Below are 21937 nucleotides of genomic sequence, written 5' to 3' on the forward strand. Positions count from 1 at the left end.
AGCGGGTTAACATATTTCGAGGAGGCGCCGGCAACCGTTATTCTCCGGAGACTGGAGCAGATCCGGGAGGAAAGGAGCTGAGGGGAGTGAAGAGGTCGTGGGCATGGAGGCCCAGGGATGCGGATCTTGGCTGGGGCAGCCCGACGCCATCACCTTCCCCGGCTTTGGGGAGCCCGGCACGCCCGGAGGAGCGCCCTTTGCCTTTCGCATACCTTTCGCTGTCGAGGGCGCAGGAGCGGCGGCGCCGGGGCAGGCCCACAGTCCCACCCGTAATTGGGACGTACGTTGGGCAGGTCCCTCGTAGGCGCAACAGCACCGCGGAGCTCCAGGGCCTCCCGGCAAGGTTGTTGGGGACCGTTGCCGGGGAGACAGCGTGAGGCATGCTGGGAAGCCGGGGCGAGGAGGCACAGAGCCGGTCCCCGAGGCGGAAGTGTGCACCGACCCAAATGGGCGGGGAAAGGGGAAGAGGCCCGACCCGCCTGGCTTCACTAACATGACAGCGGCCATTTCGGAGATTACTTCCCGGCCTTCCTTAGCGACCTGACGTCTCCGGGCCCGGGAGCACCTGTTCCCCCGGCGCGGTGTGGCACCACTGGCTTCATGGAACCGAGCTTCCCAGTGACGTCATACGCGGAGGCTTCCGGTTCCCGCTCTTGAGGTTGGACTCTCACGTGCAGGCGTTGCCAGGACTCCCTTGGCTCCTGCAGTCTTTTAGTGGAGGGGCTGGTCCTCTGGGAGGACCGTGCAGGTGGGCTCTGCCGCTGGTCTGGGTAGCGGGTTGTGAGGGCTGGGGTGGCGTGATGTATGAAGCCTGTGTTTGACGACTTACAGCAAACGTTTTGTGCGCCTTTCTCCCATCCAGCCAGCATTTGTTCAACAGCTATTGCAAGGTCCTGTAATTAGTTTAGGATGAGTTGACACGGCCTCCCTCTGTTCGCATGTATTTCACAAGACCCACTTATAAATAAATGACTACTATACTGGATAAGGAAGGGCCAAAACCGGGGTGAATTGAGTTGGGTGCAGAATGCAAAGAGGTGCCCCGAAGTCTGTAATCCAGATACATATATTTTAATGCAGTGTATTTAAACGTCAAAAATAACGCAAAAGAAATACATGATTGACAAAATCTCATTATTTTAAATAAAGACAGAATCGGTAACCATGCCATGCTGAGCCATATTGGAGCGTGAGGCCAAAGGAAACACTAGTAATACACACCGTATGACTTCAGGTAGCCAGATGGGGAACGATATTCTTGGTACTGAGCCAGATAATGCAAAGATGAGAAGATGAAAAGAGCCTCTGGTTAAGGTGAGACTGGAGAGTTTTAAGTTCTTCCAGGCATGAAGCAGTAATTATCCTTACTCAAAACATTGCCAATTAAGATGGGACCACAAGCCAAGGCCTAAAAGAAATTCCCAGACCCTGATTGTCAGTAAAGAAAAACTGGATCCGTATCATTGACCCTACACACTTTAGTTAACTGAAGCCTTGTGCTCCCTGATTTATTAATTATGATATCGAGGAGGGTATCATTTTTATAGCTTAAGACGTTTTACCTTGACCCCACAAAAATATTCTTTGTTGGAAGACGGTGACGGTTATCTATCTCAATATCAAAGTCCACAGTAGTCTCTATTAGTCTGTCGGTAATGGACTTTAATGGATTCTCTTTTAGATCCCCCGTCTCTATCCATAGGTTAAAGTCCATGACACCATTGCACTTGTGCCTTGTAACATACGGGGAAAGCAAAAGAGAATGAAAATGCACTTAGCTAGCCGGTGGTGCCTGAGCATCTAGGTAAGAATTGAGATGCTGATACCTAATATATTGGTTAAAGAGCTGTTCGTGACATTTGCTATTGGTTTGTGGTGCTGGGAATGATAACTTGGTCCCCAGTAAAGAGCACCAATTGAAAGTGTGTTCCGTTGTTTTAATTAGGCAGTTCTTCAGTCATCATGGGTATCCGAGGACTAATGAGTTTTGTAGAAGATCATAGTAATGAGTTCTTCACTGATTTGAAGGTGCGGGACACAAAAATTGTCATTGACGGCTATGCTCTCTTCCACCGGCTTTGCTTCAACTCAAACTTGGAACTTCGATATGGAGGGGACTATGACTCTTTTGCAGATGTTGTACAAAAATTCTTTGAATCACTGTTTGCTTGTAATATCTGTCCATATGTTGTGTTAGACGGAGGATGTGACATTTCAGATAAAAAGCTTAAAACTTTAAAGGATCGAGCCAGAGAGAAGATCCAGATGGCTCATTCCCTTTCTGTTGGTGGGGGTGGGTATGTGTGTCCCTTACTCATCCGGGAAGTGTTCATACAGGTTTTAATCAAGCTACAGGTGTGTTTTGTCCAGTGCTTTTCAGAAGCAGATCGGGACATTATGACACTGGCTAATCATTGGAATTGCCCTGTGTTATCGTCGGATAGTGACTTTTGCATTTTTGACCTAAAAACTGGGTTTTGCCCACTGAATAGCTTTCAGTGGAGAAATGTGAGCACTATCAAAGGCACACGAGACTGCTATATCCCTGCCAAATGCTTTTCCATTGACGCACTCTGCCGTCACTTCAGCAATATGAATAAAGCTCTCTTACCTCTCTTTGCGGTGCTGTGTGGAAATGATCATATCAATCTACCCATCATGGACACATTCTTAAGTAAAGTCCGTCTGCCTCTTGGAGCTACCAGTTCAAAGGGGAGGAGACACCACCGAGTTTTGGGACTTCTGAATTGGTTATCTCATTTTGCCAACCCTACCGAAGCACTAGATAACGTTCTGAAATATCTCCCAAAAAAGGATCGAGAAAATGTGAAGGAAATTCTCTGCTGTTCCATGGAAGAATACCAGCAATCCCAGGTGAAGTTGCAGGACTTCTTCCAGTATGGTACTTATGCCTGTCCTGCCGCCTTGAATCTGGATTTACCAGAATGGGTATTAGTGGCATTGGCCAAAGGCCAGCTATCTCCTTTCATCAGCGACGCTTTGGTGCTTAGACGGACCATTCTGCACACACAGGTGGAAAATATGCAGCAACCAAATGCCCACAGAATATCTCTGCCCATCCGTCAAATCATCTATGGGCTTCTTTTGAATGCTTCCCCACATCTGGAAAATGTGTCCTGGAATGCGTTGCCTTCTCAGCCTCCAGCTTTCAGCGAAGTGGAAAGGATTAATAAAAATATCAAGACATCAATTGTTAATGCAGTAGAACTGCCCAAGGATTATTCTGACTTAAGCAAATTGACTGAGGTAAGCGTTTGTAACACTAATGTCATTTTTGTAAAGTACTTCATGGGTTAAAACGTGCTTTCATGTATATTATCTCTCGTAATGTAACCAAATGAGGTTGGTTGCTACTCCCCCCGCCCGGTTCGTAGCTGAGAAAGCTAGGACTCAAAATAGGTGAGTGTGTGATACCTCAGCCAGAGAGGTGCAGTGCTAGGACCCAATCGTAGGTCTTTTAGCTCCCGATCTGCCATTTCCACTCTACTTCAGTAGACTGTGTTATCTGTGCAGTTATTACTACTACTCTGTTGACACTAGCTATTCATAAATTGGGGGTGTGTGCCTTTAAAAAAAAAAAAGGCAAAGGAAAAAATTCTGAGCTACAATAACAGTGTGCGTTGGTAGGCATTTGTCATAGGCGTAGCTGATATCTTAGACTGCATCAGATTTCAACTAATAAGATTAATATGCTTGGGTCTTAATTTTTCATTTTTATCTATGAGGACCTGTTTTTTTAGGCATTAGGTTTATGGCCTCATGATGATTACTTTGATATTGAAAACATGATTCTTTGCCTAATTCAGTGTTGTTTAAACCTGAGTAACACTCAGACCAACCCCCTTTTGAAGGTAAAAAAAAAAAATTATAGATCCAAGCGTTTATTTTTTTGTTTACATAAATATATTGAAAATTGCAAATATATATGGAACTGCTTAGACTAACACAATTAAATGTACAGATTAAATGCAGATAAATTTATAATACCAATTGCAGGGCCTATTTGGAGTTTTTTCTTTTGTTTTCATTTGTTTGTTTTTTGAGAGAGAGAGCGCGAGCAGAAAGAGGGGCAGAGGGAGAGAGAGAATTCCAAGCAGGCTCCATGTTCAATGCAGAGCCTGACATGGGGCTCGATCCCATGATCCTGGGGTCATTGACCTGAGCTGAAATCAAAAGTTGGGCGCTCAACTGACTGAACCATTCAGGCACCCCTATTCGGAGTTTTCTTAAATCCAACTAATATTCCGATTCATGAGACTGTCACAGACCACTCCTGGTACCAGTCTACTCAAGGATACAGGATAGCAACCATTGCTTCCCAGCAGGTTTGAATGAAGCTTTTCTTTCCTGTGAGAGTTTTTTGGAACAGTCTACACCACTGGTTCTCCACTGGGGTGATTTTGTCCCCTTACCCTGCCCCCCCTTCCCCGGGGGGCATTTGGCAATGTCTGGAGACACTTTTGATTATCACTTCCTAGGTGGTTGGAGGGGGGGAGGGTGTTGCTACTGGCCTCTAGTGGGAGAGGCCAAGAATGCTGCTAAACATCTTAAAATGCACAGGACAGCTGCCCACAACAAGGAATTATCCAGCCCAAAATGTCAGTAATGCCAATCCCTGGCCTACGGTGCTGAACAGAGAATAACCTCTCTAGTCTCCCCATTAGTACCAGCTCAGGCAGGAGGAAATGACATCCATATTAGCTGGGTACCAGAGCCTCCTTGGCAATGGGGAATGACTACTAAGGGGAACAGGGTTTCTTTTTGGGGTGCCAAAATGTCCTGGAATTAGTGATGGTTGCACAAGCTTATAAATATACTAAAATCACCTTGAAAGGGTGAATGTTACAATATGTGAATTGTATCTCACTTAAAGAAAGAAAAAGTCTCACTGGCCTCCTTCCCCACTCCTTTCTTCTAACAATTCCATAAACATAGTTTCCGAGCTATGCCCCTCAAGGGCTGTGCCTAATTATAAGTCACTGCACTCAGGGAAGCCCCATGATACGATGTCCCCATCTGGTGTTTATGGTTCATTTACAGTTCAAATCTACATGCAGTTTTACAAGAGTCCTTTTTACCATGCTAAGTAACACAGCTAACTTTATCACATTTCTAGGGTTTCAGAACTAGAAAGTTGAGCATAAGTCAAATTCCAAACAGAAGGGATTTGTTAAAACTTTACCCACAGCAATAAAATTGAAATTAGCAGAATTCTAAAGGGTGACGTTTTGTTGCAATTACATTTCTCCTCACAACATAAATGGTGCTGTGGAGAGTTTTTCTAAAACTTTTTATGGCTCTATTGAAAAACGATGTACAGTGAAGGGCCCATGTTTAAAGTGTGCACTTTGATGAGTTTGATGTATGTTTACGTCTGTGAATCCATCCTTGCAATTAAAATAATGAACGTATGCATCACTCTGAAAAGTCTTCCTCCCTGAGTACGAACACACAGCGAAGTACACAGATGAGTGTAGAGCTTGATGAATTGTCACCAACTTGACACTTCCATGTAAAGAATGTCCAGATGAAGACTCATTATTAGCATCCCAGCAGCTTTCCCATTAGGGTCCATTTCCAGTACCCCCTCTCCCACCCCCTGTAATCACTATCCGGACCTGTAATAACACTGAATAGTTTTAACTGTTTTTATATTTTTATAGATATGGAATCCTATAATGTGAATCCTTTCATCTAGCTTCTTTTATTCAAAGTTCGTGAGGTTTAGGGGCACCTGGGTGGCTCGTCGGTTAAGCGTCCGACTTCGGCTCAGGTCATGATCTCACGGTCCGTGAGTTCGAGCCCCGCATCAGGCTCTGTGCTGACAGCTCAGAGCCTGGAGCCTGTTTCAGATTCTGTGTCTCCCTCTCTCTCTGCTCCTCTCCTGTTCATGCTCTGTCTCTCTCTGTCTCAAAAATAAATAAACGTTAAAAAAATTAAAAAAAAAAAAAAAAAAACAAAGTTCGTGAGGTTTGGATCACTGTGAGTAGCTGCAGATCACTTATTTCTCACTGCCGTATGTTACCACATTGTGGGAATTTACCACAATTGATCTTTCCATGTTGCAGGTGATGGGCATTTGGGTAGTTTGCAGTTTGGGCAATTATGAATAGTGCTATGAACATGCTAGTGCACATCATTTCTTGAAAATATGGATACTCTATCTGTTGCAGATACTACTAAGAGTGGAATTGCTAGGTCGTGGGATATGCATGTTTAGTTTGCAAGATATGTTGCCAAATGGTCTTGCAAGGTGGTTTAACCATTTAGTATTCCCACCAGCAGCTTATGAAAGTTCCTCTTACTTTACACCCTTGCTGACACCTGGTATTTTTTATCCTTAAAAAAAAAATTTTTTTTTAGCTATTCTGATGGTTGGATAGTGGCATCATTTTAACCAATTTGGTGCGTGTTAATTTGTATTTCTCTGATGACTTATGTGAGCACCTTTTATGTATCCATTGGACACATGGATACTCTGTTATAGAAGTTTCTGTTCAAGGTCTTTTGCCCATTTTTCTGTTGGCTTTTTGCTTATTTCTATATATGTGTCCTTTGTCAAATAATATGTATTGTGAGCAGACTCTTGCATAGTGTAGGTTGTCTTTTCACTGGAGTATGTTTTGATGAACAGAATCTTAATAGAGTCCAATTTAAATTTTTATTATTTATAGTTATCACTTCTAAAACCTACTTAAAAAATTATTACCTACTCCAAGGTCATGACAGTTTTTTTGTCTTTCATATTTAGATCTACAGTCTATCTACAATTGATTTTTTTGTATATGGTGCAACATAGGATCAAGGCACTTTTTCCCTCATATGAAAGAAAATCCAGCTGAGTCAATGAGTGTAACATGCTGATTATACTCTTTGCTAAGTGGAGATGACAAGTGTTCTCATCACTTACCTGTATTCAAAGTAGGGTGAAATTCTGGTTCACTTTCTTTGTGGTCGTATCTTTCAGCTTTTCCTAGGCATAAACTAATCAATCCTGTACTTAGTGTTGCTAGCTCTAATTAGCCCATGATAATTCTTTTTTCTTATTTATTTTTGAGAGCAGGAGAGAGGCAGAGATAGAGGGACAGTGAGAGAATCCCAAGCAGGCTGTACACTGTCAACACAGAGCCTGACGCAGGTCTCAAATTCACTAACCATGAGATCATGACCTGAGCTGAAATCAAGAGTTGTACCACTCAACCAACTAAACCACTCAGGCACCCCAATTCTTTTTTTTTTTTCTTTGAGAGAGAGAGAGAGAGAGAGAGAGAGGATATGAGTGGGGGAGGGGCAGAGAGAGAGAGAAAGAGGGAGAGAATCCGAAGCAGGCTGCATGCCGTCAGCCTGGACCCCAACGTGGAGCTTAAAGCACGAACCATGAGATCACGACCTGAGCCGAAATCAACAGTCAGACGCTAAACCGACTGAGCCACCCAGGCGCCTATTATAGCCCAGGATAATTCGAAATGGTATCAAGTACAAATGTGATTCCAAAGACAAATGCAGGTATAAGAAAAATCTTGTGATAGTTTTCTAGTCATTCTGTTTTTCTTAACATGAGGCAGTAATAATACTTTATCTGCTTTGTGCCAACGGTTGTAATAGCAACTTTATACTTATTTCTCACAGTAACCACATAGGATAGGGTTTTCATTTGGTTATTAGCTGCAGTGGATAGAGATCCATTCAAGTTAACCAATGAGAGGCTAATTATAAGCAGAGATGCAAGTGGGTCTTTCTTTGGGAGTAAGCGCCACGACCAGCCTCTCTCTGGGTGTCTCTGCTTCTCTGTGGGATCTTCTTCTACCGGCTTGTGCTTTCCTTCCCCTCTGGGGTAAGGGGAAGTTGTCACTGGGCTAAAACCTAACCAAATTTAAGGGCTGTAAGCAGAGTCATTCCTCTTTTGGAAGGGGCTAACTGGTGGGTTCCATGAAACATCTTGTGTAATTCATTGTAATGCCCATTTACAGATAATCAGACTGACGGTAGAAAAGCTCAGAAACTTGCCCGTTGAATGCTGTACAGTTAATGAGAGACAGAACATTTCTAAAGTCGAAGCCCAAACCCTACTTTGTTCATAAAAATTGTAATTTGTAATTGAATTGTAGACAATTCAATAATTTAAGCATTATATGTCAGAAAAGAATTCATGTATTTTCTTAGCTTTACTTGGTGTATTTTCCTACCAGTTGAGATCATGTTTTAAGTACTTGTTATTTCCTGTAAGAGTGATTGCTTAGACTGTAAAGCATCTTGCATATTTCTAATTTTAAAAAGTTTATCACAGTATCGGGGTGATACTGTCGTTCAGTCAGTTAAGCGTCCAACTCTGAGTCCGCTCAGATCATGATCACAAGGCTTTGTGGGTTTGAGCCCCATGTTGGGCTCTGTGCCAACAGCACGGAGCCTGCTTAAGATTCTGTCTCCCCCTCACTGTCTCTGCCTACCCGCCCCCCCCCCCCCCACACCCCCATGCTCTCAAAAAAAAAAAGTTTTATCACAGTATCAGAAGTTTAAAATGAGTTTTTATAAATTATATTTAATGCTTTCATGCATCGATGGTTAAACTATTTTATCAATTATGATGTTTTGTTTCAGGTTGCCATGTCCGTTCCCAGCTGTCAACACACTGATTTGACTACAAACTAGGTTTTAGGTACTGAGAAATGTGTCTCATCCTTACATAAAGTTAAGAAAGAAATCCTTTTCTGGCTGCATGCAGACACTAGGAACACCAGTTTTTTCTTTCTTAAAGTTTGATGGTAAAGTCCTCCTGAAGGTGCCCTGTTAATAGTACAAATTTCCTTATTTGTTTAAGTGTGTGACCTAGAATGTCCTTATGGTTCTTAAGATTCATTAAGGTAAAGTTATTTCAGGAAGCCCAAACCCCTCATAGCTGTTAACTCCCTTTTATTTGAAGTGTACTCTAACGCATGGAGTAGAAGTGAGTGGGGTGTGTTAGTGCAAGCACAATGCAGGTAGTCCTTAAATATTCCCATCTCCCTTGAATATACCTCTCACCTACAAGCAGCCACCCTGGAACAATCCCTGTGTAGGAAAACAAAAAAAACAAAATAAAACATTCAACTGGGTAGGGACATGAGACAAGACCCAAACAAATAGAAGGCTGTATGATATGCCACAGAGCGTGCATATAATCTAAGTTTGCCTTCCAGAGGTGATCAGAAATGGCATCGTGAAGAAGGTAGGGCCTCCGTAGTCACTGGCAGTTAAGAATAGGGTTGAGTATAGATCTTTGTCTCTCAACGCAGAATAGTTAAAATGCAGATTCCTTGGTTGGTCTCACATTTACTGAATCAAAATTCAGGGTGTGGGACCTGAGGACTGAAATTTTTAAGCTTCCCAAGTGACATGCACTGAAGATGTTCACCAGCCTACATGGAGGGTGGAGTGACATGAGCAAGGGCCGTGTAGTGGGAGTACACAATATATCCATTCAACCATATTTATTAAGCACCCAGTGTTTTAAATGCTTTGAGTGTGGCTAATTTCTTTCTTTCCACAGGAAGGTAAGAAACTGACAGAGCAATTCATCTGCACTAAAGTCTCTTTATACTTGGGGGGTGGGCGGGGCGGGGGGGGGGGGGGGAGACATTCCGCAAAGTAACTTGCGGGATGTTCGGTATGTATTTTCAGCTCTCCTTGGCCAAAAGGCAGATACTTCTGTTAGAAACCCTGAAGGTGAAACAGACCATCCTGGAGCCAATCCCTTCTTCATTGAAGTTGCTCGTTTCAGTCAGCTGCTACTGGTTGCAGCACACAGAGGCCAAGGCAAAGCTACATCACCTGCAGGCCTTACTGCTAGGGATGCTGATGGGGCCCTTGCATGTCATAATCAACAGCCCTGGTAGGTATCTGGAAATTCCAGGAGTAAAGTTTTGCACATTGCTTGCATATAATTGCAAGTTTAAAGAAACAAACAAAAATATTCTTCGTTGTTTACTCCCATCGGTTGTACTCAGAACTTAGGGGTGGAGCCACCAAAATATCATTCATTCACTGGCAGATGTTTTTGAGCACCTCTGTGTGCCAGGCTCAGTGCTGGAGTGCTTGACTCCAAGGGCACAGCAGTGAAGGTATGCTGCTACTGCCTCGTCCCACGCGAAGTGTGCATGTGTAACGTGCCAGTTACATTCTGGACTCCATGTACCCTATCCCTATTCCCGAGCATCAATACAGTGGCAAGATCATCACTAGAAATTTATGTAAAATTGTCCATCGGTAAAGCTTCTGAATTCCTACAGCCACAGGAAATATTCGTGCTTGTGCTGTTGTTTTACTTTTTCTCCACTGTAAGTTTCAATTAGTGTGTTAGTGATGACAGAAATAGTAACTTTTTTTTCTGTTAGAGAAATACCCTTTAAGGTAGTTTCAGCTGCATGTAAGTATCAGGTGAAATAAATGCTGATGTCTTGGAGCACTTCAATTCTTTAATAGAATTATTCCCTTTAAAAGATTATGAATGCTGTAACTCCTTATCTAAACACATATAACAATCACCACACCCAGAACAGTGCTGATATCTAATCTAATGGCCACTAGCCACGTGGGGCTCTTTAAATGAAAACTTCAGCTTCTTGGCCACATTTGAAGTGCTCAGTAGCCACATATGGCTAGAGGCTACTGAATTGGACAGCAGAGACACAAAACACTTCCGTCATTGCTGAGAGTTCTGTTGGACAGTGCTACACTGGAGTTTACTTTTTAAAACACATTAAAGGAAAGAGTGAACTGGTACAGACTCCAGGACACCCCAAGTGTGAGAATAGTTGTCAGAAGCGACTCTTCTTCTAAGAGCCAAATGAATGAGTTAACGCCACTAGTGAAAACACAACTTTAGGGTATTTCCACCCATTGAATAGTAACTGTAGTTTAAGAACATTCTCAGAGCACAAGCCTGTTAACTTTTTACCTGAGTCCAACAGAAGGGGCACGTCAAGGGTCTGTTTCTTTTCTTTTAGGAATTGCGGACCCTGCACCCAGGCAGGCTCAGTGCCTTGCTGCTCGCTAATGGGTAAAAGGTGGGCCTCCTTTTTATTACTTTCAAGTTGGTCCAATATCATTTTGCGCGCCCCTACTCAAACCTGCAGGAGCTTACAGCTGAACGCAAACAGCACTCCTCATTGCCTAGGCTTGTTGCTTCTTGCCTCTTAACCTCCGCTATGTGAAGTAGATGATTTGCCATATTCTCGAGTCAGTCATGCTTCTGTTTTCCTCCCATAAAGCAGAGGTTAAAGTGTGCTTTGAACACAGGCTGTGTAAGTGCACTATAGCAAGGGGCGGGTCTCCATGGAAGGAAACTTAGTGAACGAGAACAGTGAAGAGAAGGATATTTAATAGTAATTTGTATTTTTCAGAGAGACAGAATTTGGGTTTGGAGAGTTCAGAAGCAGATGTATTTTAAGTCAGAGATACTATTTTAAGGAAAAAAATAATTTAGGGTTGAATGAAGTTAGGTTGTCATTAAAAAGGCATTTCAGTATAAATATTTCAATGTATACAGCAAGGCTTTTACATTGACGTTAAAATAGTAAAGAGCCAGAAGAGAAAAGCATTTTGGTTATTTAAACTAATTTTTTTCTTTATGGAATTCAAAGTTTTATAGAGAGAGAAAATTACAAGCTATACAGTGTTTTTGGAAATACTGCCCTCGGGTTGTTTCTTTGTCTAGATAAGGAAGATCTGCGGGAGGATGGTGCTAGGATGTTGTATGAAGAGTTCCAGAGAGTGAAGGAGCAGACACGGCCGGGCACGAGACTGGACTTAGACACAGCTCACATCTTCTGTCAGTGGCAGTGCTGTCTGCAGATGGGGATGTATCTCAATCAGCTGCTGTCCGCTCCTCTCCCGGAACCAGACCTAACTCGGTAAGCACCACGGGAAACTAGTTCAGATGGCTGCACACAGAAGTAAATACTTTTATTTATACTTAAAGCAAATAAATTTCTAAAAATTAATCTTAGTATAATTGGTCTTGGATCGCTATTATAGCTGAAGAGCTGGAAACATAAAAATTTTTGTCGATATTCCCAAAGAAAATTGCCATGATTAGATCAAAGATTAAAAAGCCAGTCCCTTAAAGTAAAAAAAGAGGCAGTTCTTGGTAGGATAGAACTCTTTCCTTCATTTCTCTCAGCCCTTTGATCAAGCATCACTTTATAAAGCCTCTTTCTGATTATCCTCCTGGAATATTACTCTCTGCTTCCAGTCACTGTAGTCCTATTACTCTTTTGGATTTTTGTAATTGCATTTCTTAACACGTGGCATACTGTTCATATACTTGTTCAAATATTTATTAAATGCCTACTCTGTGGTAGGGTGTAGTGAACAAAATATTTCTTTTTAATCTCTGCCGTCACGGAGCTTTTATTCTAGTAAGATGACTCCTAGACACTTAAGTGGACTTTATTTAGGGTTTTTATTTTGCCAGGTGAGTATGAAGAAGGGAGAGGCAGCCTGTATGCCAGGAAGGGATTATCATGTTTGAGTATGGAGTTTAAGCTGGTAAGAAAGAAAGGATAGCAGTAGGGTGTGGGTACTACGTTCAGTGGATTGGACATCCAGGAGATCCCAGAGGGAGGGAGAGAGGAAGAATAAAGGGGAGATTGTTAGCAAATGGAGTGGAGATTGGAGATACACTTTGTCTCTCTCCACTTGAATGGAAGCTCTGTGAGGAAGGCACTTAGCTATTTACTTTTGTAGCCCCAGTGCCTAGCATTTAGGAAAAACTCAAATGTCTGTCAAATAAAAGAATGATGTATGTTTGGAGGCATATAAAATCTGCTGGTGTGACTTTTAAGTGTTTTAAGGTATAAAGCTTCCTAGCAGTAAATAGTGTTAATACATCTCTGGACCTGATAATCTGAGTCAACCCTAGAACCTTCTACCCAATAAGATTAACTAGCCTTTGACCTATGGATTCTTTATGCCTTTCCTTTTTATTTATTTATTTTTATTTGTCTTTTTTGTGCCTTTCATTAAATAATTGAGGTCATTCTAGACTGGATCCTCTCTAGCTACCACAAATCCCTTTACGACAAAACAGGGGAAAAAAACAAGACCAAACAGTTCTCTTCATAATGATTTCAGCAGGACTGTTTTTGCATCTCAGCTTTACTAAAGCTTTTTAAATGATGGTCTTACACTGATTAAATGATGGTACTGCATTAGTTGCTAAGGCACCAGTTGATCAAATCTGGCAGTAAGTTATGTATTAAATTTGTGGCTTCCAGTTAACCACATCTTACATTCCTGCAGTAGATTCTCAGTGCAAGTGAATCAGTGAGCTTGCAAACAATGCCACTAAATTTTCTCATATTTCAGCAGACTGCCCATCTGGTTTATCAGACATTTTTAATTCCTTTTCTTTGAAGTGGTAAGAGGCCTGCTCAACTTTCAGCTGGTTGCAGAACCAGCAGGCATCTATCTCATTTGCTGAAAAAGAGTTTTTAAATATCACCAGCCAAATTTGTACTAACAACTCAGTTCCTTCCTTCAAGGAACAGGTTTTTAAGTAATTTTAGTACTAATTGTATTGAAGAGCTAAGTGTTTAGCTGCATTTGTTAAAGCCATGTTAACGAGCAAAGTTCTCCACTGAACGTATGCTTTAACAACACTCTTTTCCTCTCCCTTGAGACAGACTGTACAGTGGAAGCCTGGTACACGGACTGTGCCGACAACTGCTAACATCGACTTCTGTAGAAAGTCTCCTGAGCATGTGCCCTGAGGCGAAGCAACTTTATGAACATCTGTTCAATGCCACAAGGTCATATGCCTCTGCCGAATTATTCCTACCAAAGGGTAAATCAAATTCAAAAAAAAAAAGGCAAAAGAAACACGGTACCAGCTGGTCAAAGAACAGAGTGGGAACCACCTCAGACACTAAATGCTGGTACGAGGGAAGCAATCGGTTTGGGCTACTAACGGTTGAAAACTTGGAAGAACATATTGAGCTCTCAGAGCTTGAATAAACTCGGTCTGCAACAAGATGTACAATTTTTTCTTTTTTTTTTAAAGTAGGCTGCACACCTAATGTGGGGCTTGAACTCACAACCCTGGGATCAAGAGTCCCAGATGCTCTACTGACTGAGCCAGCCAGGCACCCCCAGATGTGTAATTCTTAAAACTTTGATTACTTCCCTTCAAATGATTAACTTTTTTCTTTACAACTAATCTGTTAGGGGATAAACACTCTAAGAGGCAATCTTTGAATTTGAGGGTATTTTGTATTCTGTTTTTAATAAATACAATCTGATTTAAGAAACTTCTGTATTTTCTTAAACACACTTGAAAGCATGTTTGTACTTCTCATTCCGTTTTAGGAAGTTAATAAGTCTATAGCCTTTACATTGCAGCAACTCAGCCAGCTATGTTTTCAAAAAGAATATAAGTTCTGCTTCAATTATTTCCCATAAGCAGAAGCTGGGTTATTATCATTTCAAAACATTTTTTTTCCCAAATGTTTCCTCTTCATCCTTTATGCTGAAAGATCTGAGCCTTAGAAGAGAGAAGTTGAGGATGCCAGACAGAAGGTAAACACCTTTAGTACTAGGAAAATGAGACCCATGGCAGGCTTGAGCAATACTTTATATGCTCCAGGTTTTAAAGCAGAAGTTGAAATTGTAATGGCTCCAACAAATTAAGAAATAGCATCCTGAGCTCCTAGATCTAGAGGAGAAGGAGGAAACACTATGAAGAAATTAAAATATTAGTGATATATGCAGCAATACCAGAATCTTAGGCCATTTTTTTATACTGCAATTATTGACCTATTAATGGGATATGAAACCAATGAGTCATAACCAGTATTTTTCAAGTGGAAATCATTAGGCATGCATATCATATATTAAATGGTTGTACAAAATGTATTTCTTACTGTGGATTGCAGTCAAAAGACTTTGAAAGGCACCGCTCTGGAACACACTAGAGGCTGCTAAAATTACAACTACCAATAGAATTGGGAAAGTGCTGGCCAGTTCCAAATAAAGAACTTGAAAATAAACAAGCAAGTGGAATCAATCTAATTGGGCAAGATCTAGAGATCTGAAGGTGTATTCCCAACCTTTATTTTATTTCTATGCATACAAATTGTGTTTTTCCTTTCTTCTGTACTGTCTCACTGGGTACATTCCATCAGTAAGAACCCTAAACACAGTTTTAAGCTGCCATGTTGAACAGGCCTACATTCAGTTCCTAACATCTGGCAAACAAGTCTTTCCACTTCCCTAGTGAGAACCATACTCTTAGGGGAGTACGCCTAGCATCAGCCAGTGTTCTATACACACTTTCCAAGTGTTTGCTGGCTTTAGCCATTTATAAAAGACAAAAACACAGTCTTATTTGTTCCTAAAGTTTTCAACCCTAAAGACTGGCTTCTGTTTCAAATAAAGAGTTCTTGAAATAAAACTTTTGTTTATTTTAGGAGGAGTGCATGGGGCTCTGTACTAAGGTGGTTTTTATGTCTCTAAAGAGCTGATTCTTCACAGGATAATCAAAAAAGCAGTCATATGCTCTATTATTGATACATGTTTTTCCAACAACTAGATCTAGGCACATCTAAGTAATTACAAGCATATTAAGTCCTTTGTTGTATCAAAATTCTTTTTCTTGATTCCTGCAGTGGGGGCCAATCTGGAAGTTAGACCAGTATGAATGTCCTATTTCCTGGCTTTATCATCAACCCTGCCTTTGCAAACGACCAACCTTGCATGAAAGACTATTTCTACCTCCACTTTGGCAAATAAACGGTTTGATAGGCACCCAACCAAACAGTGTATAGGCTACAGAGTTTAATTACAAGTCAATTATATCATTCATCTTTTTCTTTCATTAAAAGGAGTTTTTCAAGCAAAGGGGCCCTCCTTCAGTAGACATAAGAAGTCAGGTTCCCTTCTCTAGCCATTATAATCAGGGCCATTTACTTAAAATTATCCACCTAGCCTTCCAGTAAAGGAGTTAAAATCTAATAATGTCCATCGACTCTTACTCTCTGAGAATTAAGGCGTTACCCCACCCCATTATATATCTTATCTTGGATGTATGAAATGAGAGGTCATAAGCACTCCACAGGGTATCTGAGGGGTTTACCAAAGAAATACGATATAGAACCTGATCCCCAAAGTCATGCTTGTGCAAGCTGTTTGGTGAGACAACATACAATGAAATAACAAGAACATTTTATGAAGCAATCTGTCAACTACAAAATGGCAAAGTGAAACTGAATGTTACGATAAAGAGACAGGAGTCACCAGGATGAGGAGAGGTTAAGTCACAAGATTCTCAGCTTTGGCTTCTGAGCTTGGCTTTAAGAGACAGGGATGTAATTCAGAGGAGATGCAGGGGCAATGGAAACACCTCTGCAGAAGCAGAATGTTATACATTCCACATTCCACTTGGAAAATTTGTTCCCTGTTTTTAATCATGTCTTTAGGTCTTGCTCTTTCTGATTCAATTCTAGCTAATCAAAGCTCACCTGAGGCTTTGGAAATGTAAGTCTTCAGTTACCAGTTTAAGTATGAAAGGAACTCTGGACAGCTTTTTTAAATGAGTAAATCTTAGGAGTAAAGTTGGAAGAAAAACACTATAATATAACCATGTTCTGTGTCTAGTTGTGATAAAATTATACTTCAACTTTATTGGTACAACCCCTTTTTAAGATACCTAGACCTAGAAAGTTTAATGTATGTATCCTGTAAATATAAACCCTAAAGGCATTTCATGATGATTGATCATGACAAAAAATTCAAATTAATTTTAAGATTTAAGTTTGTATTTATAATTCAAATTAATTATAATTTTAGAAGATAAAGACCTTTATAGCTAGAAAGATCTTGGAATTATCTTTTCTTCCTCTGTGCATAAAATAAATGAAGAACTATGCCTCAGTTACCCTATCTATAAAATGGGGATCAGAATACTTTCAAGTGTCACATAAAGATAAAATGACATGTACTTTTAAATTACTAAGCACAGTGCCTGACACTAACAACAGTAGTAAATGATAGCCATTATTGTTACATCCACACAAGAAAACCAACAGCAAAGCAAGGGCTCTGGGCAGGAGTGAGAGAGGGCTGAGCAGAAAGATCACCACCATGAGACCAATGGCTGCCAGAGATAATGGCAGAAATTCTGCAGAGGCAAGGAGGTCACCACTATCAAATATGGTGAGAAGGGCAAGAACGTGAAAACAGCAACTTCAGCAGAGATGTCAGGCTGAAGCCAAACTAAAAAGAGAAGTGCCAAGAGAATGTGAATAAGCAGCCAAGCTCACTCAACCTCAGAAAACAGGGGGGAAAGACCAGAAGGAACAACGATCCCTATGGGTATTTGTGCCCTTCCTGCGCTTTTTTCTTGCTATCAAGGAATTTTCTATATTGCTTTTGAAACCGAATTTGAAATATACTCGGTTTTAAAACTATGTGTAAAGACAGAAAAAAATGAATAGCAGATATGCCTTACCCCATAATCCTAAGGAGGCCAAAGTCAGTTTCCCCCTCTCAGTGAGATTTCCAGACTTCACTGGGTACCACCACTCCCTAGTACATGGTACTTAGCTGGCTGGCACACCATGAACCCAGAGGAGTCCTGGAAAGCAGTCACCTCCAAGACCAAGAGAAGCAATTTCACTTCCCTAAAAGGACAAACTCTGTCCTTTTAGTACCAGACTCCAAATATAGTGACCTTGTATTTTTAGTGAGGTGGACATAGGGTACTTGGTATTTACTGCATGTCTTACATTGATGCATTTCAGTCAAGACAGCTGAAAATGATTCTGCACCTTGTATCTACTTGAAATTAAATACTATTTATTTTATAAAGATTATTAAAAAGATGCCTCCCCACTTTCAGCAACAGCTTTCTGAATAAAACGGTAAGCTGCTTTGGCATTTCTCTCCAGGTCTGAAATATGCTAAAATTCAAGTTCATTCAACTATAAAAATTCTAAGATGAGGACCTCATGCTGAGGAAGAATGTTTTAAAATTCAAAGGCATGACTGCACCCGGCCATGTATCAGTCTGTTAAGAGGGGAAAATAGATGAATGAGGTAATACATGGAAAAGAATTTCTAGCTTGTTTCATAGGATCTAGTTTTCAGAAAGAAAAATCAAACTTCACAGGAATGTGTTATAATACACATGCAATCACTTTTATTCCTACCTAGTCTTGATAACATTTTAGATATCTGGTTAAAATAGATAAATCATTCTCTCAATATTTATATGTGTACATATATGTATACACACATACATATACACATATACATATTTTAACAAATAATTTTCTCATTATGACTTTGGGAGACAGTTGGGAGATTTCTTTGTACAATATAATTCACTGTCGTCAGGATCAGGAAACACCTAGGAATATTTTTGTAAAAAAAAAACAAAAAACAAAAAACTGATCAGAATGTATTAATATTGGAATTTTGATAATTTAGAAGACTGAAACATTTGACTGTGAAAAAATTGAGCCAATATGATCTAGCATACAAGATTAGGAAATCTTTTCCACTGTGTTTTTTCATATAATTGGTGCTTTCTGGAGGATGAACTGAGGTGCTGTTTCTTCCAGGAAAACTGCTGTATGTCGATCTGGGCATTACCCTCCCCGTAACTTCTGTCTGATTAACGTGTGTTACACATTATGGGGGGATAAATCAAAGGATGTTGATAGGGAAAACAGAAAGTCTCCTTTCCAGTGTCTCAAAGCTTGCTAACATGGATACAGAATAATAAACTATATTCAATGATACGGAGGGGTTATATGTGGATTAATCCACCTTTAGAAGAACTTGCTCTGATGTGGGAGCTTTTTTGAGTGAATACTTACTAACATCACTCTGAAAAAACGGTGTTTATAAATGTATCAATGAGGGGTGCCTGGTGGCTCAGTCGGTTGGGAGTCCGACTTCAGCTCAGGTCATGATCTCGCAGTTGGTGGGTTCGAGCCCCACGTCGGGCTCTGTGCTGACAGCTCAGAGCCTGGAGCCTGCTTCAGTTTCTGTGTCTCGCTCTCTCTCTGCTCCTCCCCTGCTCATGCTCTGTCTCTCTCTGTCTCAAAAATAAATTTAAAAACCTTAAAAAAAATTTTTTTTAATAAAAATAAAAAATAAATGTGTCAATGAGAAATGCTATAAATTATATGGTAAAATTATTATGCTAAAATTGCTATGGTTATACAACATTTTTGTGCCTTCATAAAATACTGGCAGGAACCTCTCTGTTTTCCTATTTCCTATCCAGTTGTGATTCATTTGTGTAGGGTGAGGTGTAGTTGGGAATTAGGGAGCCAGGGGTTCTGTTGTGGATATGTTAAGTTTTAGGCGCTTAAGTGAAAACATCTGCTGGGCAGCTGGATCTATGTCTGAAGCCTACTTTAAAGTCTTTGGGTGTTGAGATTATAAACTATTTTCCTCCTCCTCTATGTAAAAACAGCCCCAGTGAATATGTTGTGCTATTTTATGATCAGAGAGAGGCAGTAGTTGATGCCTCTAGGAAGGATGGCATCAAGAGAGCAAGATTCTGGGGGCGCCTGGGTGGCTCAGTCGGTTAAGCATCCGACTTCAGCTCAGGTCATGATCTCACAGTCCATGAGTTCGAGCCTCGCATTAGGCTCTGTGTTGACAGCTCAGAGCCTGGAGCCTGCTTTAGATTCTGTGTCTACCTCTTTCTCTGCCCCTCCCCTGCTCATGCTCTCTCTCTGTCTCAAAAATAAATAAAAACATTAAAAAAAAAAAAAAAAGAGAGAGCAAGATTCTGATGTTGCCTTATCTTGTCCCAAGAAACTACGGAAAACAAGAGGTAAAAATGGGGGTGGGGTGGGAGCCTTTGTTGTTGAAATCTGAGAATGGTGATGTCCACAAACTAAGTTTCCAATCACAAAGTACTATAGCCCTTCAAGCTATAAGATGTATGAACTGTGTTTTAAAAGACGAACTAAAGAAACTGACCCTATTATAATAACCATAATCTATTTCACAATGTGGTAAGTCTGACCTTTCGGAGGAATCCACTAAGAAATATTATAATTTTACCTTCAAAATATGATAAATACTATGCAAATATATTTTGGTTTGGAACATTCTGTTCTGAGAAAATGAGAGTGTGCATTTTCCTCTAATACTGCGCTGACAAGGATATTTTGGTTTCTACCATTAATAAAATTCATCTTCCCTAGCAGGATGATATACAAAAGTCTACTCAAATTAAGCTTGTTTCTGTGTATGTGTTAGGAAGAAACAACCAATGAGAAGGAAGTCCCCACTTGTGTGTGTGATGAAGAGCACAACTCAGATGGGACAACAGATCAGAACTTTCTACCCAATCATCGTAAGAACAAGGAGCCTTGGTGCTGAGGTGGGACTGATTACAGTGGGCACTTCCTCCCTGTTGATGATGATGTTCTGAGAACAGACTAAGACTCTGACTTCCTCCACATAGGAGCCTTGATGGAGACTCAGAGGAGTCAGTAACATCAAATTTGCTATCAAGTTCATACATCCCAGAGATAATATCCTGTTAGAGGTTAGAAGGTAGAGAAAATTGACGCCACTTCCTTGCTAGTCCAATGAATGCAGTGCATAGGCCTATTTGCCTCTTTTTGAATATCTATATGAATAGGCAGCCTTTTTCTATAAAGGGCCGGAAAGTAAATACTCTAGGTTTAGTGAGCCATATGGTCTCTGTTACAACTACTCACTTCTGTTGTAGCATAAAGCAGTGATAAATAATGCATAAATGAATGTATAAAACTGTGTTCCAATAAAACTTTACTTACAAATCCAACAGCAGACTGATTTAGTTTGTCAACTCCAAACTAAATCAACAGCCCATGTGGGTGACTTAGGCAAAGATTAAAATAAACTGTTTCCCTAATTTGTAACACACTGGCTAATTCATGGGCCATCCAGACCTGCTCCCTATATAAAGATGGTCATAAATTCTAAGGCAATCCTATTATATAACCATATTGATGAATATGAGAAACATGAAAATATATTCAATTATAACTCCCTACAATTGATCTAATAATGCTTAAATATAAAGTCTGTCATGCTTTCCTATCAAGCAAACATTTTTTACAATCATCTATTTGGTTGGGGTCTGTATAAATAGCTCCAAAGATAGTATTTTGGCAGACTCATAAGTTGTTTCATATTGTGCTTTTAAAATGCAGACGTGATGAAAAAGAACAAATGGTCAAGGCATTACAGTATTTTCTTTATGACCATAAGATGGCACCAAATTGTTACTATTCAACTAACAAGCACTTCGGCATACTTATCATAGGAAGGCCTTAATAGAAAATTGTTTTTAATGTAGTTGAGTAGATTAGTATTTTTTAAAAAAGCACTGTATTTAAAAAAAAAAAAAAAAGCACACTTTGTTTACAGTTAAAAGCTAGAAATACTTGGAACACAAAATGGACCTCCAGGCTCATGCAGAACCACTCGACCAATTTCTGGCACTATGTGCTGTTAAGACTGTGAGATACGGTTTCTACCCAAAGGGTTAGAACAATTCAATTATTGCTGAAGAAATAATGGTGATGGGGCAACCCTGATTTTGATACGAAAGGCAGTTCTGCCAGGTCTAACAGCCATGGGACCAGCACAGAAATGTGGTCCTTTGCCCAGAATATTTGTCAATTTGGCTAGATTCCAACCAAAAGGGAAAGAAACAGCAAGGTCAGGTATGTTCAGTGTTCTGCACATGAAACACTGTCTACCTGGGGCAGCTGTACAAATGCAGGCAGGTACCACACTCGCAAATACTCAGGAGCACTACCAGGTTTAGGTCAGAAAAGAATTTATAAAGAGCAAAACTGATGGCTCAAATCATTTTTTATTTTCCTCCCCAAACTTCACCACTTAAACTTACTTTGAATGAGGA

General features: G+C 40.5%; 3 protein-coding genes across 8 annotated transcripts in view; 1 reads left to right on the forward strand and 2 right to left on the reverse strand.

The window, feature by feature from the left end:
- Positions 1–382, reverse strand: part of NEK11 (NIMA related kinase 11) — a 278031-nt gene extending 277649 nt beyond the window's left edge. For 2 of the 3 annotated variants that reach the window (XM_049629821.1, XM_049629823.1), the window contains exon 1: positions 213–301. Coding sequence is in view for 1 of the 3 variants with exons in the window: in XM_049629822.1 (XP_049485779.1) it covers positions 213–382 (170 nt within the window). In the remaining 2 variants the exon portion in view is untranslated. Of the gene's footprint in view, positions 1–212 lie in introns of all 3 variants that reach the window. The other variant, XM_049629822.1, reaches the window with a different exon arrangement.
- A 188-nt stretch (positions 383–570) lies between these two features.
- On the forward strand, positions 571–14031 carry ASTE1 (asteroid homolog 1). 4 transcript variants are annotated; one of them, XM_049629820.1, is made up of 5 exons: positions 571–658; positions 1946–3267; positions 9679–9889; positions 11714–11909; positions 13683–14031. In XM_049629820.1, the coding sequence occupies exons 2-5, from the start codon at positions 1963–1965 to the stop codon at positions 14011–14013; spliced, it is 2043 nt and encodes a 680-aa protein (XP_049485777.1). In that variant the 5' UTR covers positions 571–658; positions 1946–1962; the 3' UTR covers positions 14014–14031. The 4 variants fall into 4 exon arrangements, with proteins under 4 accessions (XP_049485777.1, XP_049485775.1, XP_049485774.1 ...); XM_049629818.1 differs by lacking the exon at positions 571–658 and adding an exon at positions 660–748 and having other exon boundaries at positions 1150–3267; XM_049629817.1 differs by lacking the exon at positions 571–658 and adding an exon at positions 666–748.
- Positions 11597–21937, reverse strand: part of ATP2C1 (ATPase secretory pathway Ca2+ transporting 1) — a 181954-nt gene continuing 171613 nt past the window's right edge. Inside the window, exon 28 of the mRNA XM_049629814.1 lies at positions 11597–11939. Coding sequence (XP_049485771.1) covers positions 11868–11939 — 72 coding nt within the window. The 3' untranslated portion in view covers positions 11597–11867. The remainder of the gene's footprint in view (positions 11940–21937) is intronic.

The sequence above is a fragment of the Panthera uncia genome, chromosome C2 (genome assembly GCF_023721935.1).
Source record: "Panthera uncia isolate 11264 chromosome C2, Puncia_PCG_1.0, whole genome shotgun sequence".
Taxonomy (NCBI): domain Eukaryota; kingdom Metazoa; phylum Chordata; class Mammalia; order Carnivora; family Felidae; genus Panthera; species Panthera uncia.

What these genes read in the sequence shown, in the direction of transcription:
- ASTE1 (XM_049629820.1), top strand. Translation starts at nt 1,963, where the DNA reads ATGGGTATCCGAGGACTAATGAGTTTTGTAGAAGATCATAGTAATGAG. An exon ending in ACTTAAGCAAATTGACTGAG is followed by an intron (nt 3,268 to 9,678) that starts GTAAGCGTTTGT and finishes ATGTATTTTCAG; the next exon opens with CTCTCCTTGGCCAAAAGGCA. An exon ending in CCGGAACCAGACCTAACTCG is followed by an intron (nt 11,910 to 13,682) that starts GTAAGCACCACG and finishes CCCTTGAGACAG; the next exon opens with ACTGTACAGTGGAAGCCTGG.